General features: G+C 47.7%; 8 protein-coding genes across 8 annotated transcripts; 4 read left to right on the top strand and 4 right to left on the bottom strand.

The window, feature by feature from the left end:
• Positions 1-681: 681 nt before the first annotated feature.
• Positions 682-1,933, bottom strand: FOBCDRAFT_298902 (uncharacterized protein). Its single transcript, XM_031190743.3, has 4 exons — positions 1,799-1,933; positions 1,467-1,748; positions 1,092-1,418; positions 682-1,041 (listed from the first exon to the last, which is right to left on the bottom strand). The coding sequence occupies exons 1-4, from the start codon at positions 1,883-1,885 to the stop codon at positions 796-798; spliced, it is 942 nt and encodes a 313-aa protein (XP_031034728.2). The 5' UTR covers positions 1,886-1,933; the 3' UTR covers positions 682-795.
• A 1,665-nt stretch (positions 1,934-3,598) lies between these two features.
• Positions 3,599-4,908, top strand: FOBCDRAFT_253231 (Rieske [2Fe-2S] iron-sulfur domain-containing protein; the record flags this gene model as incomplete). The annotated part of the gene is made up of 2 exons (XM_031190744.3): positions 3,599-4,425; positions 4,474-4,908. The coding sequence occupies 2 exons, from the start codon at positions 3,599-3,601 to the stop codon at positions 4,892-4,894; spliced, it is 1,248 nt and encodes a 415-aa protein (XP_031034729.1). The 3' UTR covers positions 4,895-4,908.
• A 463-nt stretch (positions 4,909-5,371) lies between these two features.
• Positions 5,372-6,721, bottom strand: FOBCDRAFT_243869 (major facilitator superfamily domain-containing protein; the record flags this gene model as incomplete). The annotated part of the gene is made up of 3 exons (XM_059610559.1): positions 5,372-5,417; positions 5,466-5,503; positions 5,546-6,721. 3 exons carry the CDS (start codon positions 6,719-6,721, stop codon positions 5,372-5,374), a joined length of 1,260 nt encoding a protein of 419 aa, XP_059465898.1.
• A 698-nt stretch (positions 6,722-7,419) lies between these two features.
• Positions 7,420-11,753, top strand: FOBCDRAFT_143628 (fungal-specific transcription factor domain-containing protein; the record flags this gene model as incomplete). The annotated part of the gene is made up of 7 exons (XM_059608164.1): positions 7,420-7,696; positions 8,044-8,506; positions 8,700-8,717; positions 8,754-9,667; positions 9,998-10,071; positions 10,140-10,234; positions 10,268-11,753. 7 exons carry the CDS (start codon positions 7,420-7,422, stop codon positions 11,751-11,753), a joined length of 3,327 nt encoding a protein of 1,108 aa, XP_059465899.1.
• A 441-nt stretch (positions 11,754-12,194) lies between these two features.
• On the bottom strand, positions 12,195-14,239 carry FOBCDRAFT_206800 (major facilitator superfamily domain-containing protein; the record flags this gene model as incomplete). Its single annotated transcript, XM_059609182.1, has 10 exons — positions 12,195-12,364; positions 12,419-12,472; positions 12,524-12,648; positions 12,699-12,949; positions 13,001-13,034; positions 13,093-13,370; positions 13,505-13,659; positions 13,713-13,840; positions 13,922-14,027; positions 14,101-14,239. 10 exons carry the CDS (start codon positions 14,237-14,239, stop codon positions 12,195-12,197), a joined length of 1,440 nt encoding a protein of 479 aa, XP_059465900.1.
• A 434-nt stretch (positions 14,240-14,673) lies between these two features.
• On the top strand, positions 14,674-16,149 carry FOBCDRAFT_143641 (uncharacterized protein; the record flags this gene model as incomplete). The annotated part of the gene is made up of 3 exons (XM_031190749.2): positions 14,674-14,986; positions 15,037-15,924; positions 15,980-16,149. The coding sequence occupies 3 exons, from the start codon at positions 14,674-14,676 to the stop codon at positions 16,147-16,149; spliced, it is 1,371 nt and encodes a 456-aa protein (XP_031034734.2).
• A 114-nt stretch (positions 16,150-16,263) lies between these two features.
• Positions 16,264-18,640, bottom strand: FOBCDRAFT_206802 (uncharacterized protein; the record flags this gene model as incomplete). Its single annotated transcript, XM_031190750.3, has 2 exons — positions 16,264-16,275; positions 16,322-18,640. 2 exons carry the CDS (start codon positions 18,638-18,640, stop codon positions 16,264-16,266), a joined length of 2,331 nt encoding a protein of 776 aa, XP_031034735.3.
• An 856-nt stretch (positions 18,641-19,496) lies between these two features.
• Positions 19,497-20,150, top strand: FOBCDRAFT_243874 (HotDog domain-containing protein; the record flags this gene model as incomplete). The annotated part of the gene is made up of 2 exons (XM_031190751.3): positions 19,497-20,016; positions 20,128-20,150. 2 exons carry the CDS (start codon positions 19,497-19,499, stop codon positions 20,148-20,150), a joined length of 543 nt encoding a protein of 180 aa, XP_031034736.3.
• Between the last annotated feature and the right edge of the window lie 40 nt (positions 20,151-20,190).

Raw genomic sequence — 20,190 nt, forward strand, 5'->3', positions numbered from 1 at the left:
TCAGCATTGGACCAAAGCACGACATCAGCACTAACAGCTCATCGCTAGACTTTCTCACAGGTATGTTAGTTCAGTGGTATAGCGACATATTCCATCCCCCGCTGGGGAAATCTCGCTGTCGGCATCCCCAGAAATAGCTCTCCGCAACTGATGCGGCACTTTAATGAGATTACAACTGGCATCAACCCTTGTAGGTCATCCATCATCTTTCGAGTCTTGGACATTTGATCACAGCCAATTGAAGTGGTACGATTACCAAACTTTTATCAACAATGCGGGATGACGGGCAGCCGGACGCAAGAACACACCGAGTTTCTCGAGTTACATCGCCTCGTGCCATGTCTTGCAGGTACTATTTGCGGATCATAACACCAATTTCGTTATTTAATATCTCAAACAATTCCGAGGCGCTTGATGTGACGCTGGCTTGCACGGAATGTTTCACTCACCGACTCACCGAGGAGATCAGGGACCAAATCTGTGGAGTCAATGTCACAGAACATTCGATTCTTGTTCCAAACTGAACGATGACCTGCATAATACTCCATTCCAAGCCTACAAGGCAGTTTAGTCCATATCCCATCCAGAGTGAATTTTGTCTATCTGACAATCACCACTTGCAAGAAGGCCCTGCATGTGGTGTCAAGCTGGTCTCATGCTGACATAAATCTCTCATGTCTTGCATTCTTAATATGTTGGTATTATACTGACATCCTATTGGGCCTCGCAAAACTTTTGCCTTGAATGGCCAACATTACGTACTGCTTCTTCCGAGAGGCATAAACAGCTAGACTATCAATGCTGGTAGACTTTCTTGACCCTTCCTTCGGCAGCATCCTGGATGAACTCCTCCAGGCTGCGACCTTGAAGCGAGGGATACAAGTCCTTGGCAAGAACATACCCAAGGTATACGGCATTTTCTGGCGTGTTGTCGCCTCGTACGCCCCAAGACATCCAGTACTCGTAGATACCACGCATCTGGCTATGTTCCTTGGAGCCTTTGAATGGGGCCAGCTGTTCGTCGAGCTGCTCCTTGGACATCTGCAATAGCTCAATACTTTATCCACAAGGCTTCGAGTTGATAGACTTACACTGGTATGCTCTGGCTTCTCGCCAATCACTTTCTCGACCAATTTGTGGATCTCATTCTGCGTTTTGAGCTCTGAATATGCCAACACTCTCTTGTTGATGGTCCTTGGATCGCTAACGATGGCTGCGACATATTTTCCAATGTCGCGAACATCCGTGAGTGCAGAAGGGTTGTTACCGCCCGCAATGATGTTGTTGTTAGGGAATACGAGGCTGCCATCGAGCTTGCCGGATGGGACTCGGGGCAGGGTGAGCTGGTACCACCAGCCTATATCAATTACAGTGTAAGGAAGATAGATCCGCTGAATATGGTCAAGAATTTCCTCCTTCTAGAGTGATCGTTAGCTCTGCCGACTCATGACAAGGCCCCAACGTACTCGATCGCGAATACCCATTACACCACGAGGGGCAATGGTAGCGAAGAAGCACGGGACATATCGCTTCACGCCAGCTCTCTTGGCTGCATTGGATAGTGGAATCTCATCATCAAGTGACTGAAAATGAATGGCCGAGATGACTGTGTCAATTCCCTCGAGAGCAGCAACCAGCTCATCATGGTTTCCTCCCAGATCGATTGGCACAATTTTGATGCCTCTTTCCTTTAGGGTGATAGTCGCTGGCTTTTCAACTGAGCTTGGTCGCACCAAAGCTGTAATTTCCTGTCACAGGTTAGCGAAGTCAAACAAGTTGGAAAGACGGAGGTGCGGACAAATTGGCTTTCGGATCCGAGGAGGCCATCAACAATTGACCCTCCGGTTTCCCCAGTAGCACCAACAATTGCAATCTTTGTTGTCATTTTGTTTGCAGTTTATGATATGTAGTTGCTTGATGGAAGTGATCTGCAAGCTGGAGGTATTTGACACTTATTAAGTTGAAGCTATTTAAACTCCGCAAACAGGCCCACCTCAGGAAATGGTTGTGTCGGAGTTAAGGCAGAGGAAACCCGACTCCGTCCTCCCACGTCGAATTAATTACACTACATGCGCAAGGAAAGCAGTTTGAATTGCCCCAATGGTATATATCAAGCTTCATGCTTGGATGTTTTCATCTGCAACAAAAGAACACATGTTTCGAATTAAGAGTTAAGTCCGCCAAAATCCGGAATAGGACTTGGACTATGAATCAGCAAACACTCTCAGTGTTCTGCGTGCAAGCATTGACCATATTTGCTAGAATGAACAGAAGAAGTGTTGAGTGTTTCGGTCAATTGCAACTCAAAATATATCATGATGTTACGCCCCAAGTTGTATAATGAATTATAAGCCATAGGGTAGGATTTGGTTCCTGTGAGATTGGGCCCGCAAACAGGCCACGTGATTGTCAATCATGAGGACAAACACCAAGATCAGGGCAAACAGACCAGTTAGGCAGCATAGGCAGCTGCCTGGGTGAATTACCGCAATCCGCATTTTAAATCCAACCCGGATTCCATATACCTACTCAACTTATCTGTCCATGACCTTAAACTCTGACCCTATTGACCGTACCTCCGTGTGACTGACTGACCCGCTCTAGCTCACAGTTCCGTTTCTTGAACTGCGAAGGAAATAGTTCCACCGTTTTGCGGGTATGTACAGTCAGAAACGGTGAGCAGCCAAACGGTGAGCAGCCAAAGAGCGGGGAGCCAAGAGTGCGGAATTGACAAACTGATAGCACTGATAATAAAGACCCACCCCCGCATTCACCTCGATCTTCTCCGCCTTATTCCCAAGCTTATCAAACTTTGAGCCACCAAACTCGGGACTGGCTGAAATTGCCATAAAGTTATTGACACATCATTCATTATATGCACAGCTTGCATACCCATTTCCACAAAGGGCAAAGATAAACCTTGAATTGAACAACAAAGAATCCATGACACTCAATCATCTCACACGGATTCCCAAACCGAAGCGAGGGTTGCACATCTCTCGGGTTCTAGACTCGACGCGGCTGAAGCTTCTCGGGTTCTGAAGCCGAGGGGGTCTCAGTACTGAGAGGAATATGCGGGGTGACACTGACACCCACCAATTGACTTTGCGCATTCTCTTTATCTGTCCCGAAGCGGTCCAGAAGCCGATCAGGTGCCTGAGTCTAAACCCAATGGAGCCGAGAAGCGATATCGTTTGCTGCTGCGTTACTGGTGATGTCTGTTTGACGGAAGATACGGCTTCGGTCTGCGATACCGCTACTCGGCGAGCTGGCCAATCATTGAGCGACAATTAACACCACTATCTTTTCATATCTCTGACTGAAGGGGTCGGGTGATCAACGTCACAAGACCTGCTCAAGCGTGCACTATCAGAACTCCCGAAGACCAGCCTCACTATGACCAAAGTGCGCATCCGATACGCTGCCATCGTGAGGGGTTCGACCCGGGACATCGGGGTCGTTATCTTCTAGCCCGGGTTCCATCAGGCACACGATTGTCTATAAGAAAGTGCTATGCCTGTCTTGTCAAGCTACTCTCCCAAGCAAGATAAAAACCACCAATCTCACCAAACCTTATCTCCACAAAGCCCACCACACAATGTCAACAATGAATAAGCTCAAGGTGAACGTCGAGAGTGACAACTTCACCGAAACAAGCCACAGAAGTCCCGTCCGTGCTCTCCCTTCAACATGGTACAACTCTCCCGAGATGTATGAGCTTGAGAAGCGTGCCATCTTCTCCAAGAAGTGGCTGCTTACTACCCATCAGAACCGGCTTCCCAAGGCTGGTGATTGGATGAAGTTCAACACTACCGGCTACGAGTTCGTCGTTGCCCGCGATCGAAAGGGAAACCTCAATGCCTTCCATAACATCTGCCGTCATCGCGCTTTTCCTGTCGTTCAAGGTGGACAGCAAGGCAACTCATCTATCTTTGCATGCAAGTACCATGGTTGGTCTTATGGATTGAGTGGCAACCTCGCCAAGGCACCCAACTACGACCAGCTCGAGAACTTCGACAAGAGCAAGAACGGCCTTTTCAAGATCCATCTCAAGGTCGATGCGTATGGCTTTGTCTGGGTCAACCTCGACAGCTCTGAGAACCCGGAACCTTGGACTCGCTACTTCGAGGGTATTGATCAGCAAGAACGTCTTGAGAAGGTCAACTGGGATGACTACACTCTCGACAAGGAATACAGCATGGAGGGCGAGTATAACTGGAAGATTCTGGCCGACAACTTTAACGAATGCTATCACTGCCCCACGACCCATCCCGATCTTCCTACCCTGGCAGACCTTGGAAAGACAAAGTGCGACACGGGCCTGGGATGGATTAAACATTCGAGCATTCAGACTGAGGAGCAGAAGAAGAGCGGAATGCAACTCGCAAGCACGTACTTCTACCCCAGTGCCTCAGTGGTCGTCCTGTAAGTACCTACTATCTTCCGAGCTTGGGTTCCTCTAACACTATACAGGCCTCACTTTATGATGATCCAGCGTTTCATGCCACTTGGCCCAACCACCTCATCAATGCACTATCAAATTTTCCGCAACAAGAACTCCTCTGAAGAGGACTTCCATAACATCGCCGATCTCTACGCACGCGTTGTCTCGGAAGATAAAGACTTGTGTATTGGCGCTCAGAAGAATCTCAACGCAGGAATCTTTGTTAGTGGAGAGCTGCATCCACGACTGGAACATGGTCCACTCTCATTCCAGGAATCTCATCGACAGGCGATTCATGAGCATGCCAAGCTTGAGAGGGAAGCAGGCAAGCAGATCTGGCCGGCGAGACAGCAGTTGCCATCTGATCATGCTTCCGAAGCAAACAAGGAGGACGAGGCGCTTTGTTCGAGCTTGTCTTGCGGGGGTATCCAAGAGGTTTTGGCTTGGTGATGCAAAAGTTAGTTGGAATAACAAAACAAAAGTGACAAAGGAATAGATTAGATGTTTCATTAGTTGTATGATGTTTCATGCCAGATAGTTAATAAGAATGCTAATAACTTTAAAGATCTGTATAATTGTGCCTGACATGCATAGCCTACAGAGTAATGGAGGAATGCTCGTCTCTGGATTGTGATCGGGGAGTTGACACCTAGGGAAAGTATTTATACGTAATGGCTGTAATTGAAAGTTGTTATCGCCAAGCTGAAGAAAGTAACAGTATAGTCTGTAAGGAGGCTTGCTAGCAGCTTTGAACATAACACCTTTCCAGAGGTCGCAAGGTCAAGCATTGCCAGTTTTCATAAGATCATCATGTAAATTGATTTCTTAGTGAACTTGAGTCTTTGATGGAAACTCTTGTTCCTGCTTCTAAGTTTGCGCAAACAACCCGTGTTTACGAAGTTCTTCGACATCGTTTTCGTAAACTATTCAAACTCTTGTTTGAAAAGACGTCCACGAGTTCACTAGCAAAGACCTAGTTATATAGATTCCAAAGGCAGCAATGCACAGAACTCCGACATACAGACCTGCAAGTGCCTGGCCTCCTAATGTCTGTAACATCTGACCGCCAATAGGTACAGTAATAAGCAACGCAAAACTTACCGTGAAATTAAGGGTTCCAAGGTACTGCCCATAGTCCTTGTGCCCACAGGTTTCCCCCAGGCAAGCTGGGATGAGGGCTGAGAAGAAACCGGAGCCCAACCCCCACAGCGTAGCAAAAGCATACAGCGCGCTCACTTGTGTACCACCGAAAGGCACAAGGGTAGCCCCCACACAAATTGCTGTCAACACGATGGCGAGAAACAGGGTGTTACAATGACCGTATTTATCTCCCAAAAGGCCCGACACAATACGGCCGACGCAACCACTTCCATTAATAATGGCAATAAGGTTGTAGCCCGTCTCAACAGAGTTGCCTGCCTGCAGAGAAAGAGTAGGCAAACTGCCGGAAGTGCCAAATATGACGAATTCGAGTAAGAAGAAGGTTGCTGCGACGGCGGCGAATGTTTGCGACCGGAAAGCATTGAAATTGATGGCAGCGCTGGCGCCAGACTTTCTAGCAGGGTCACAGGGAGTAACAGAAGCGTCTGAAACATTGGACGGCTGCCTTGTGATGTTTGTCTGGAGGTTGCGAATACGCAGGTTGTACATCTTCATGTACGGTATGTAGCACGCACAACCCGGGATCATTATACCAATCATGAGTATACCAAGAAACCTTATTGTCCATGTGTAGCCCCAGGTTGGAAACAGTTCTCTCAACATGAATGGTATTATGACGCCCCCGAGTGCGGAACCGTTGAGAGCCAATCCTATGGCCAGGCCCCGAAGCCGGGTAAAGAGTTTTCCAACGATGGATAGCGCAATTGTCGAAGCAAGAGCACCACCGATACCGCCAAGGATACCCAAACACAAGGTAAAATGCCAGTACTCAGTACATTCCGCGAGCAAGAAGAACATGGGAATCGTCAGAGCAGTGGCTATGGGGCCTACGACCATGGGGCTGAAGCGGTCTATGATAGGCCCAGCTTGTATTCCCAAGAATAATGTGAGTGCTGTGTAAAGACCTGAAATCCACCCGAGATCACGAGTTGCGTATTCAGATAGCTGGTTCTCTTGTAAATAAGCTTGGAACGTGCCAATCGCCTGGGGAAAGCCTGTGGCTAATGCGTTAGTCTCGCTTCCATAATGAGATCTGGAGACGAGATTCAAGGGTGAGATGATCACGGACCATAGGATGGAATCAATAACAAAAACGACCCAAAGACGCAAATCCATGACGACAGATGGGATTCTGTATCATAAGGAACTTCATCAACCGTTGTAAGCATGTGGCGGGTGTTTGATTGATCGATCAAAGCTGCAAGACCAGGTGGTGACGTTATTGGATCATCTGGAGAGTTTGATGCTACTATAGATAAGCTTTGCATTGTATGTCTGGTTTGTGGAACTGGCTCCTTGGTTCGGTGGCCAAGTAGATCCTGAAATAATAATTAAGGATACACTGTGATAAGGTGAAGAGTTTAAAAGAGGCTTTAGGATATATAAAGTGCGGTTACAAATCTTGGACAACACAGACAAACGAAGGGCAAGGACAGATAGAAAACGATGCTTAAGTACTTAGAGAGCTCAAGGAACCTATAGCTGATTTGAGAACTGGCTTCCATGGACTGTAGATTGTTACATGCAGCATTGTATGGATCATCTATATTTGGTATTAAATTCCGAACCCGTCCGTGATATGGAGGAAGCTGACTGGCTATAGGCACTGTAAAATCTTTTTTGTGGTCCGGAACCACCTACTGAGAAAAGAAAACCGACCCACAAACCAATTGCGGCACCTCCGCCGATTGGACTAGCTCAGAGCCAGGGCAAAACATCTCATAGCAACATCGCTCGCTTTCTGAATGTTGACGCAGGAAACACTGAAACCACGCGAATTGAAAGCAAACCGTGTTGGTTTGTTCTCTGCCAGCATGCCTAAAGCTTACGGGAATAGCCACAAACGGCAAACAAGACCGGACACTGGGCCGAGACGAGTGCGGGGACCATATGCTCTGGGAGGATGCCTTACCTGTCGACGGCGCCATGTCAAATGCGATCAGGTCAAACCGGTCTGCCTCACATGTCAGGCTTGCGGAGAAACATGTGACGGATTCTCAGACGACTTGTGCTGGGTCGGAGCATCATCGTCTAGCAAGCGTGAATCGCCTGCCGACCCCAGTCAAGGCTCAAGGCGGCATCTCTACACTGGTGAGATACAAGGGCTCGGCGGCGTCGAGAATACAGAGACGACGATGCTTATTTTGAATTAGAGCAGTCTAGGGCCTTGATGGCCGCGGCTATATCCGCCAGTGTCCCATCCAGCTCCGTCGGCACAGTTCTAGTAGATATCGATGATCACTCCAGAAATCCGCGTTCTTTTGAGACACCAGAAATTACTATAGGACCTTTTGGTGTGTTTGATGCAAACCCTGACCGAGAATCGGCTACAGCAGCAACATTCAATGTTGAATCTAATGCCGATGCTGGCGCAACAGTCAGCAACACAGATCCAGCAACAGATATTTGGTAACCCTCCAAGTTTCCTTTTCACACAGATGATCTGATATTTTGGGCTGACAATAGAATTAGTGATTGGGACGGATACATTGTATGGGACGATCTTTTCACGCTCGATATCGAGAACACCCCTTGGATGCCGTCAGCCACTGGATATACGGATCGGGGATTACTCGAAAGTGCTCCCGACTTCCAAACGCCGACTGACCTCGGATATTCCAGAACGGCACGCATCTCCCACACTGAATCATACATGTCAATGAATACTCTTCCCTTAATGCCCTCTTTCAAAGATGAACTCGGGGCTGTAGATTGGCATTCTACTGACATCACCTTTCTTCTAAGAAATTTCAACTCTGTAGTCATGCCGCGGATGGCCTCAGTTCCTCTGGCGAAGAAGTTTGCGTGGGGGCCGATGCATCACGAACTGGCAGTACAGACTCTGGCTGAGGTCACATTTCTCAAGAAACCAGAGGTAAATGAAGCCAAGCTCGCGAATTTGTGCGCAATCGTTGCTATTTCATCCCATCACTTATATTTGACCAGAGAGGAGTCTTTCCAATCAGCAGAATACTGGTTGCAACTCGGTGCGAAAACAATCCGCCACGCTAATATACATCTGAGTCGGTCGCTCGAATCAGAAACACGAGGCCCAAAAACAGCAAAGTATAAAGAGCAACTAATGGCTGTACAGGCACTCATGGCTCATGCTGTATGTAATTGCTGTCCAAACTATTGGAAACCTCAGTGCTAATGGAAAAGTTCAGTGGGTGACTTCTAATCAGGCTGAGGCACGGCGATTCCAGCTCGAGGCCGAACGACTTGTGCGGTTTCGTGGGCTTTCAAAGCGGAACATTTCACGGAGAATACGCCTGCTGCATCATGCTTATACATGGAATAGAATCGTCGGCGAGAGTACTTATGTGCTTCACGATTATGGAACTTTTCAGCATGCCATCAGCGCTAGTGTTGGGGAGCCGGCAACATCTGACGGGGCAGAGGCCAATATCATGGCAAACGAGTCTTCCAGCCATGATACACAAGAGAACACACGGTTAGACGACTTTCTCCGAATCGGACACCGTTTTGAAGAAGTTGGTAGCCACCTTGAAGGACAAAAAGATGCCCAAGCCGGGACCGAAGATATCCATCTAGAAGACCCACGTACTAGTGTTGAGGATGGCTTTCATGTCATTTACGGCATACCTGAGCAATGGCTTAGTCTGCTATCACGCACCACACGGCTAGCAAACTGGTTGGATGCTACCGAGATTCCCCAGAGGTTAAGCAACAATCGGCTTGTGGAGATATTGGAACGCCGGGCTCAAAGTCTCGAAGACGCTATCTGCTCTTTTGTTGAGAGTCGAAATCTATCTGCAAGCATCGACGCCAATGACCCGCCAAACGTGTGCATGTTCAGATGCCTTACAGCGGCTCTGCTCATCTTTTTCTACCGGCGCATCCGCAACGTTCATCCTCTCGTGCTTCAAGTCTATGTCGACCAGATAATCCGGGGATTGGAAATATTTGACGATTCGCTAGCACGGCATGGGCAGGCTGGACCTGGCTCTGCATGGGCAGCCTTCATCGCTGGATGCGAGGCAATGGGAGAGTCGAGACGGGAGAAGTTACGGCAGTGGATGGATCGAGCCTTCGACAGTTGTAGGTTTCAGTTATATCAACGGGCAAAGGAACTCATGACGCGCGTTTGGGAACGGAGAAGTATGGCTCAAGAGTATCAGCAAAGGGTTCCAAGTCGACCTAGCTGGATGGAAGTGTCAAGAGAAACTAATACATGGATTATACTAAACTAGAACTTACATCCTATAATGAAAAAACTTATTCTTCTTATACAAGTTACTTTCTAATTGTTCTTAAAAGGCTCTTCTATCTATGAAAGCTGTTGTGAAGCACTAGAGGCTTGCAATTTAGAGCGCCACTAACTAAAGATTTCCAGCGCAACGTAACCTTGTGGATAGTCTCCAATTACAGATGCTGCTATTCTGATCCAATATGTCAAAGGACTGAGGGATCTTGCGCTGCACGGTACACTAAAACAAGCTGGGGTTAGCGTTAAGAAAACGTGATATTAAATCCAGCTAATAATAAATAACCAATTTTGCTGCAATGCTAGTTACCCCCTCTTACTCCAAAACCACATCCGCAATTACGCCATGCCGCCCGAGGATTCTTCTGCAACCAAGCCAAAGCCAAAGCGATCGAGAGCAGGTAAATACAATCCAAGGAAATCCTCCAGCCTAGACTGATGGTTCTACCAGGCTGTTACACGTGTAAAATACGCAAAGTGCGGTGCGGATCTCCCCGTGATGGTGGCCACGCGACGTTGTCAGCGTGTGCAAATTGTGAGAGACTTGGGTTGCCATGTCAATGGAACAAGCCCGCCGAAGGAGAGAATTATACCCCGCCGCCGAAACGTCGAAGAACCGTCGGAAACCGCCGCAGAGGCCAAGATGGCGACGCGTCGCCATCGCCTCTCCCACAACAGATCCTCCAGGAAGGTTCCAACGAGCCTGCTGAATCAATTCAATCAGCCGATGCAGCTGAGTTCGAACCACAGGCTTTCACGGATCTTACAGATCTCCAATTAGATCTGCCTGAGGAGTTTGACTTCGATGCCGGCCTAGGCGTAGAGCCGAATTTATTTTGGTCTGGGGAAGGGGTAGACTTTATCCCTCTCCCTCTCATAGAATCAACTCCTATGTTGTTCCAAACAACTGCGGATAACTATTTACAAGTGGAGATGCCCCCAGTGGCTCAACTTCCTTGTTTTAGCCCGGACACCGACCAGGATCCACTTGGTCAAGACACTGACATATCCGCGTTTTCGATTACAGGCAACGTCGATACTCGGCGATTGATACAGCATTATCTTGAAGTCATGAATGGCTATTCAAAGGTAACTGATCATGGCACTAACAATAACAATCTCTTCATTGCAGCATTCTCGAAGTCGCTGTTCTTTATGCCGCTCTACTACGCAATCTTATCATTCTCTGCATCTCATCTGTCATTACAGGATCCATCACTTGCTGGTACAGCCTGTCGTCTCGAGAATCTCGCTGAGGAGCATTTCAATCGTGCCTTCCAAGATTATACAGCAAAAGTAGAAGGTCTCCTATCTGCGCTCTTTGTTCGCGTCAAGAGAGTGCACGTTATGGGAGAGAGCGTCAGTTCCTTCTTGAGACTCATATCCATCGCCACCGAGATCATCTTTAGCAAACAAGGACGAGAAGCGTTGGAGACACCCTCGGAATTATCGGGACGGATTGTTCTCCGCCTTGCTACTCTTGATGCTAGGGCTTCGTGTTATAGATTAGGCGGCGGGCTTCTGGTCAGACGATTACGCGAGATTCCTTCGCTCTCCTTCATTTTTAAGTTTGAGGATAATGAATCATCGTCAACGAGTGCATTTGTTCATCTGTTGCGTGCTGACATTCTTCGCATGCGAGTTGGGCAGCTCGACCTGAGGGTTCACGAACATAAGGGCTCAGTCGAACTTGACGAGGTAGAAATGCTACAAGCAGATATAAAGACTCTCATTCATCGGTGGGAGCAGCACCTATCAAAGTATACCAAAGAAGGGGCCACAGTCTCGGCTTTGCCTGCGGGTGTGTACGGCTGTTATACCGTGTTGGGTGCTCTCCACTCAGCTTTACTGTACCTTCACAGTGTTTATGTAAGTAATGGCTTTTTACCCCGATACATAATGGAAGCTGATTTCTCATAGCCCTTAGGCTCCATTGATACCCACTGCTCCGTGGCCGAAATTCTGAACCACCAGCTTTTGATCCATCGAGATCCATCGCGTGCTGCTTCGCCATCTTCAATACTACCCTCGTCTCTTTTTCTAGCCGCTATATTTACAAAAGACCCAATATATCGCGATTGGGCCATTAAAATCCTTCAAGATGGTGAAAGATGGGGTTTATATGTTAAGAAAACGAATGAACTTGTTGAGGCGGTGTGTAGGATGCGTGAACGAGATAATTGTGTAGATATAGGGCTTGCAATGGAGAACACTACTGGGCGTTTTGTTATATAGAAAGGAATATTTGGAATGCTCTTCGTGGTTTGAGTGCCCAGTATCTGGTCAAAATAGAGTAGTCTGGCTATGTATAATACCACCCATCTTTGCTGAGAGTTTAAACCAGACTTCAACAGACCGATATTACATCGTGTATCGAAAAGTACGCCACTTCTCAAAGTCTGTCTCATCGGTGAACTCTGGCCTAGTGTTGGCTACGGACTCATCGCAAAGCTTATCGCGGCGCGCATTCTCATATTTATACCAAATAAGCTGTAGGATGGGTAGTACCACCATGAGCGCATAGCATCCCACTAGACAAACACATTAGTCAAGAGGTCTGATGTAGTAGTATTCGCGAAACTTACTCAGCATCTTAAAGGCTAGGTCGTAGGTAGGTGCTTCTCTTTCTAGGAAGAATTCTATGAAGATGTTTAGCTAATGAAGTGCGACTCGCGAGGCTGGCTACGCACGAGGACCTGCGATAAGGCCGGCTGCCCACCCGGCGAAGATGATACCAGATGCTGTTGACTTCTTGGTATTGCCGGCGTAATTGGAAGCCATAAGGCCTGCACTGAGAGTGAAAGACATGGAATGACTAGCCACGGGTTAGTATATGCCACCAAACGGTTCATATCGAGCACTGACGTGTATGTTAAGAAGTATCCGGCTAATCGGCCTGCTGTATTTGTTGTCGGAAGTGTGTGCAGAAGGGAAGCCCCAATCAATGGTGGAATGGAAACTAGGATCGACAGATATAATCGGATGTTGTTGTGTTTGGACGCGATATACGAGAATACAAGAAACGTCAACAGCTGAATGACTGCAGCAGGGCAAGTGGAAATGAGAGTGGTTTGGATAGCTGTAAATCCAAAACCTTTCACAATCTGACTTGAAAACTACCCTGATGTCAGTATTCACCAATTAAGTGCAGCCCGAGCTACTCTTACCTGGCTAGCAAAGGTTGATGGCATCGTATTACCCCTAAAGGGAATGATTAACAGGCAGTTCCCATACCAATTTAAGCTGTAAGATCTCTTACATGGCAGTAACAAAGAAGAAGACTGTTTGTGGATCTCGTAGGGCTTCCCAGAACTGATGCCACTTCCACTCACTATCCTTTGTAACAGTCTGATTCTCTCGAACTCTCTCGATTGCGATCGTTTTCTGGCGCTCGTCGAGCCATCGGGCGTTGCTCTGGTTGTCTGGCATGAGATACATGAGCACGAAAGAGAAGGCGAGGCTGAGTGATCCGAAGAAGAGAAAAAAGATCTTCCATGTCGCGATCGAACCTTGGACTGTACATAACGGCATCAGTACCTGTCAAAGTAAAGAAAATGATTTATCAATATACTTAGGCCTAAGGCATAGCTCAATATACCACCGAAGAAGTTGCCAATATAGAAAAATTAAGATTAGATCTAGCGTAATGCTGGTAGGGTGTAAGTACTTACTGGAGTACCACTAAGCCAAAACGCTGTTCTGAAAGCTTGCTCGGGGCGCGTCCACCAGTTACTGGTAATGATAACGAAAACAGGTCCAATAATACTCTCGCATAGGCCAAGGAAAAACCGAATAGTTGCAATACCAGCGAAGTTTGTGCATTTGACTAGACAGTAACCAATGTAAGTCGGTGCAGGTAAATAGTTGAACTCAACATACCAGTCAGGAGAACAATGATAGACCAGGCGCAAACAGCGCCCGCGATGAACTTTCCTGCATGTCCGGGCCATCTTTGTACCAGCTTCGCCCAAACCATTGAGCCAATCATGTAGCCAATATAAAAAATACTGAGAGCATTAGCAACTAATATCATACTACATCTGTGGTGCTCTACCTTCCGAGCCAGCTGTAGTCAGAGCCCTCCAGACCCAATGCTTCCTTGATGCCAAAGATCGAAGCGTAGTTCAAAAGGGTCTTGTCGAGGAACTTGGAACAAAAAATCAGCGATTTGGGGACAGAAGTCGACGGAAAGAACTAACCGAAAAGATATAGCAGGCACATAGCATAGGTAGGAGGATAAAGTCAATCTTCCGCTTGACTGCTTTACCCTCCTTTGCGGTGAATACAAAGACTGCAGTCGTTTCATGTTCTTCGGCCATTTCGTAATGATGTTTGTTTGAGGAATCGTTCGAGTTTGCTGGAGTAATGATGTTTCCCTCGGTGGGGGAAGAGCGCGACTCAGTCATGATGGGTAGAGGATGCTTGATAATCACCAGCGATGCAGTAGAGGGGGTGTCGAGGAGTAGAAAAATCCGGGGTTGAAGGGTTTCGTATCCAGAGAGTCTGGGGTTATCTGGAGACCTTTAAAAAGGCTCGCAGTTGTTAGTTCCACGTTCGAACCGACAAGCCGATCTAGGTTAGTTAATACGGGGAGTCGATCCGATAACGAAAATAGCCGACTATGTCGGCAAAAAGGTGTCACGTGATGCTGTCGGCTGTCTGCCTCCTACAGCATCTGTGTATCAATATTCAGTAAGTAAAGCTATAAATTACGCAAATTAAGCCCCCTGTGGATCCATCAGAGTAATGCAGTTACTTCATTCTATTATAACAATAATTCCATCTTACCAAGTCCAACAAACGACTCCAAATTTGTTTCTAAATCTACAAACTTCAAAACATGGCGGTAGGGAAACCTCAGACCTATAGCGAGCGTGTTGAAACGCCAATTATAGAGCTTCTACCCGAGACAGAAGATTCACATGCGGTTATCTTGGAACCTTATCATGTTGATCTGCTTCCAGAGTATGAATACGTCAGCAGAGAATACATGATAAGCGGCTTTGCAGCTGGCGAACCATATTGCACGCGCCTGCTTCTACGATGCCCAAAGGACCCGGAGCGATTTACTGGGTTTGCAGTTGAGGAACCCTCGCATCTCTGGGGAGGGACAAGCATCTGGCGTCACATCAATAGGTGGCTCATGCGCAATGGTAAGTGACTTCACCCTCATAACAGTCTCTTAACTAAATAAGACGAATAGGGCATGCCTGGATCGAGATCGATTCGCAAGCCCCGTCAGCGATTGGAAAGATCAAATTGGCTGATCCAGAACGATACAAGAATATGACTTTCATTCCTGGGCCTATCTCGGACCACTTTGCGGATAACATCCCGTTCGTGACAGAAATCACGAAAGAATCACTGCGAGCTGCATACGATGAGTTCAAGAAGGAGTGGTGGCCGGCGACTCTACAGTCCCCAGAAATTATCGCTGCTGCGTCTTATGCTCTAAGGTCTGGTCAGCTAGGTCTCCGAGCTGACCGTGTTGTTCTTAGTGGACTCTCCCAGACGGGAGGCGTCACTCGTCGTTTCATCACACACTCATCGCACTTGAGACTACCAGGTGGTGAATTGCCATTTGAGGGCTTCATTCCCTGTCAATCTGGTGGTGAAGCTCTGCCAGACTTTCCAGGCTCAGCTATCATAGAGCTTTTAGGCGAGTCCGAATTCCAGTCTGTGAGACTGTCCTGCGGTGTTAGCGGGCAGATGAACGAGACCAAGCACCGCCGACCGGACAGTGAAGGATTCAGATTGTATGAAGTTGCTGGCATGGCCCATCGAGAGTCCAGATATGCATCTCAAGTTGATTTAAAGCGTTGGTCAGTTGCTGACCTGAAAGGTGCAGAGTGGAGTACTTTTGCAAATTCTTTTATCTATCACGCTGTTTTTGATCTTATGGAGAAGTGGACTAAAGACCCTCTCTTCACACCCCCTCCGAGTGCTATTCTCAAGACTGTTGGAGATTCTGATGAGATCGTTCGTGATTTGCATGGGAATGCTCTTGGGGGCGTGAGGACAATTCACACTGATATTCCACTTGCAAGGCTTGTCGCTGCGACCCCAAAGGGCCGTCCAAATTGGTACTGGGGTAAGCAAATATTTAGTCCTGGTCCTACCCATGTATTGACTAATAATGTCTACAGGTTCTGAATGGCCGTTTCATGCTAAGAAGTTGAAAGATTTGTACTTTTCAACAGCCATCTATCGACAGAGGGCAGGTCAGGTACTTCGAGAGTGCATCGATGCTGGATTCCTTCTTGATGCTGACGCAGAGACTTTACGTCGTGAAACTGTTGAGAAGGTCTCTTTCTAAGTCTACATGCATGGCTCAACTACATCTTTGTATTTAACCTGGCCATAACTCTTGTCATTAGTTCAAACATATGCCGACAGAGAAGATGATAGTTTCAATTTTAATCCTTGCCGCTTATTTCCTAAGCTGTATCTTATATAGATAGTCGTATATCAAACCGCTTGCCACCTACTAAAGGCATTGTTGCTTTATCCAATTTCCCTGTCGGTGTCCTTTTAATATCTTGTACAATCTCTATCACACTCGGCACCTGAAATCGAGCTACATGAGTAACCGACCATTGCCAAAGCTCTTCCTCTGTCACTGTGCTTCCCGGACGGAGCTGCACAGCTAATTTGAGGTCGTCCTCTGTACCCGGGCCCAACTGTGACGGCACGCCATATGCTGCTGCAACGACGACGTCTGGATGACAAAAGAACTCATCCTCCACTTCGCTAGCGTTGACATTCTCGCCACGTCGGCGCACAACATCTTTGTCTCGGCCGACAAAGTACATGTTGCCATGTTCATCCACCTTGGCCAGATCACCTGTGTGTAGCCAGAGGTTTTTGAATGCTGAAGCTGTATATGTAGGATCCCCAAAGTACTCTTTCAGCATGGCGTTGGGATGGTCACTACGAATTAGAAGGTGGCCGGGAGTGTTGACTGGAACCTCGACGCCCAAGTCGTTGATAATACGTAGTTGGTATCCTTTTCGTGCACGTCCACAGGATCCTGGGGGAGAAGGAACCCCGAGTCTTTGGAAAACAGGAATGCCGGACTCGACACTTCCGTACAAAGTGATTAATGAATGACCGAACCTCTGCTCATACTCTTGCGCGAAGTTTGGCAGAGGTACACCCCAAGCAAGTCGAACGTTGTGGTCGCGGTCTCGTTCGTTGGGCTGTTGCTTGTATGTGATTGCCAGCGTAGCTCCCATATAATTATAGACCGTGGCCCTTGTGGCACGGATCTCGTCCCAGAACTTGCTGGCGCTGAACCTAAGCGATACTGCAGCAATGGCGCCTAGCAAGAGGGCGGGGATCATGGTCAAGGCCGTGGCATCCAGATGGAACATGGGGAATGGGCAGTAAAGTACATCGTTGTCTCGTAATTCGCAACTCTCGATCAATGCCTTGGCCTGAAGAAGAAAGTACTCATGTGAGAGAACACAGGGCTTAGACTTCCCAGTGGTGCCACTAGTGTACAGCAATGCCGATGTTGTGGCGGGAGTGACGCTCACAGGCTCTGTAACCGATGTAGCCTGCTTCATCAAGTTAGAGAAGCTCTGGGGACCAGTCCCATCCGGCTTGTTAACAAATACACAGGCATCGTCAACTACGCCAGTCTGTTGGAGCTCAGGCAACAGTTCTTCATCGACAATGGCTAGCTTGGGTTGAGCGGATGTGATGACACCTTTGAGCGTGACAGACTTGAGCTCAGGATTGATTGGTACCCAAATTGCCCCAAGTCGATTAACAGCCATCCATGAATACGCCATTTCAACACTGTTTCTCATCATAACGAGAACTCTATCGCCTGAAGCGATACCGAGCTTCCTTAGGCCACCAGCAAGTGCTCCCACTGCTGTGTTGAACTGTTGGAAAGTGACGTCTTGACCTCCAAAGCGAAAGAATGGTCGTTCCGGGAAAGTTTTAACAGAATTGCATAGTGCCGTGTTAAGATCTCTAATCTTGCCCATTTCGGCAGCGTTGGTTTCATGACCTGATGGTGTGGTGGCCACCTTCCGAGCCGCAAAGTTGGCGTAACCCAACGCTGCATCACTCTGGGCGAAACAGTGACTAGCCACGTTCACTTCATCCTGCAAGCATGACTCCATGTTATCGAAAAGCGTCCTCTCTAAAGATGTTTTGGAGGATGACAATGAGATGCTCGGAAGCTCAGAGAGCTGCCTCGCAAGCTCCAATGCTCGCACTTTGGGGTCATGGTTCATCTCTGTCAGGAGGCCGAGCTTGAGGGCTTCGTCGGCATCCACCCAACGGCCAGTGAGGAGCAATTCCTTGGCTTTCAACAGTCCCACCATATGGGGCAAGCGAAGGCTGATGCCTCCTGTAACAGCATGGCCAAGTGAGACTTCCGGAAAGCGAAACTTGGCTCCGGGCCCACCGATAACGAAGTCTGCTGCTAGTGCAATCTCTGCACCGCCGCCGATGGCGAAGCCCTGCACAGCAGCAATGACGATGGATTGAGAGGATGAAGTAAGACGAGTAATATCTTGCAACTGGTCAAAAGCCTGTTTCAGCTCTTCAGCCGAGCCCGTTTCTGGTGCCAGAGTCTGCTTGAGATCTTCGCCGGCACAGAATGACCGGTCACCTTGTCCCTCAAGAATGATGATACGAGCAATGGCATTGTTTCGAAGTGCTTCGACAAGAGAACGTAGCAAAGGCACATTCAAGGCGTTCAAGGATTTCGGCCGATTCAGGGTGATTCTCACGACCGAGGGGATAGGGTGATCGATAAGCACCACTGACTCAGACTCGTGGTTATTCATGGTATGTGTGAGCGAATAGTCGCCGGCAAAAGAAGACTATCAAGGTAATGAATGATGATTCAAGGTTGCTAAGTAATGGTTAATGGTTGAGAGGCTTGTTTCCCGTTACGTATTTATATAGACCTGCCTCAGAGTAGGCTTCCGATTTCGGACTTACATGCCACAAGACACACATATAGTTTGGAAACTCATACCGATCCGAATCCCCCCCAAAGGAACAAAATGACATGCTATAGCGAGTTGGTGTCATCAAGCTTCCTTACGGAAGTCAATTGGTAGCCCCATGACGCGAGTCGCTTTGCACTCCATTAGCCACTTCCCCCACTATACTTATTTGATAGTTACAAGAAACTTATACCGAGCCACATACGTCCTAAATGAAGAGCGACATGCTATAGCGAGTTGGTGTCATCAAGTCCCCTCACAGAAGCTAACCGATAGCCCCATAATGCTAGTCGCGCTGCGCTCTATCACAGCCACTTCCCGCGCTATACTTATTTAGGAATTGCAAGAATCGCATACCGAGCACTTCTCCACCTAGTTGCGTTAGTGGAAAACAAAGACTACCTGTTGGTTGGGTAGTTATTACCAAGACACTTTGACGAAGCGATTACAAGAACGACCTACATGTTCCAACTTTGAATCTGAGTCGTTTTCCACAGACTCGCCTTTCGGTGTCAGATAAATCTCCGAAAATAGAATAGAGCTTGATAAGAGGATCGAGTTTGACACGTAACTGAGCCCTTTGTATTTTCTTCCATTCTGCTTTCTTAACCTTTTTCTTTTCATTTCACCTGACCATTATACTTTACTTTTTTGGACTTGGCACACCTAAAAGACCTAAATCTCTTCAACAATGTCCACTGAAGTACGTCCAAGTCCGATTGGTGGTTCTCAGACAACCCAAGCTCTGTCCCAGCGTCTCGCCTCCATAGCTGCTTCTCATCCAGCTACCCTCGACCTTCAGGGAAAGATCAAAGTTGAGGTAACTCGCTCTGTATTGTCTGTACGAGAAGAATACATCCAAGACAACCTGACCTCAACGACTTTGGCTGGTCTCCATGCCATCTCGCCACCTCCCTTCGTTTATAAAGATGATACAGCCGGAGGTCTCCTAGCATTCTATCATCTTGGCCACAAACTATCCGGCCATTCTGGCCTTGTTCACGGTGGCATAGCTGCCGTGTTGCTAGACGAATGCATGGGAAGAGCGAGCTTTCCCCGACTGACCGGCAAGATTTCGGTTACAGCAAATCTTAACTTGAACTACAAGAGTCCGATAGAGGTAGATAGTATTATCCTGATTCGGGCCGACGTTATGGAAGTTCAGGGGCGGAAAGCGTGGGTTCGGGGCGTAATTGAGAATGCAGAGGACGGTACAGTTTTCGTCGAGGCTACTGGGCTTTTTATCGAGCCTAAATGGGCGGATTCCCTAGCAAAATTGCTTTAGGGAACGAGATCTTAGGGTGCTACATATCAATATCCAGGCGCTGAAGGACAATCCCGATAGGAGCCATGTGCTTCTATCCTCGTTGTCACCTCCCGAATAA

Source organism: Fusarium oxysporum, chromosome IX (genome assembly GCF_013085055.1).
Source record: "Fusarium oxysporum Fo47 chromosome IX, complete sequence".
Lineage (NCBI taxonomy): Eukaryota > Fungi > Ascomycota > Sordariomycetes > Hypocreales > Nectriaceae > Fusarium > Fusarium oxysporum.

Bases quoted from the DNA above. Each gene is read 5' to 3' on its own strand.
- FOBCDRAFT_298902 (XM_031190743.3), bottom strand. From the start codon at position 1,885: ATGACAACAAAGATTGCAATTGTTGGTGCTACTGGGGAAACCGGAGGG. The intron at 1,749-1,798 runs GTCCGCACCTCC...AACCTGTGACAG, and splicing joins TCGGATCCGAAAGCCAATTT to GAAATTACAGCTTTGGTGCG. The intron at 1,419-1,466 runs GTACGTTGGGGC...CGATCACTCTAG, and splicing joins TAATGGGTATTCGCGATCGA to AAGGAGGAAATTCTTGACCA.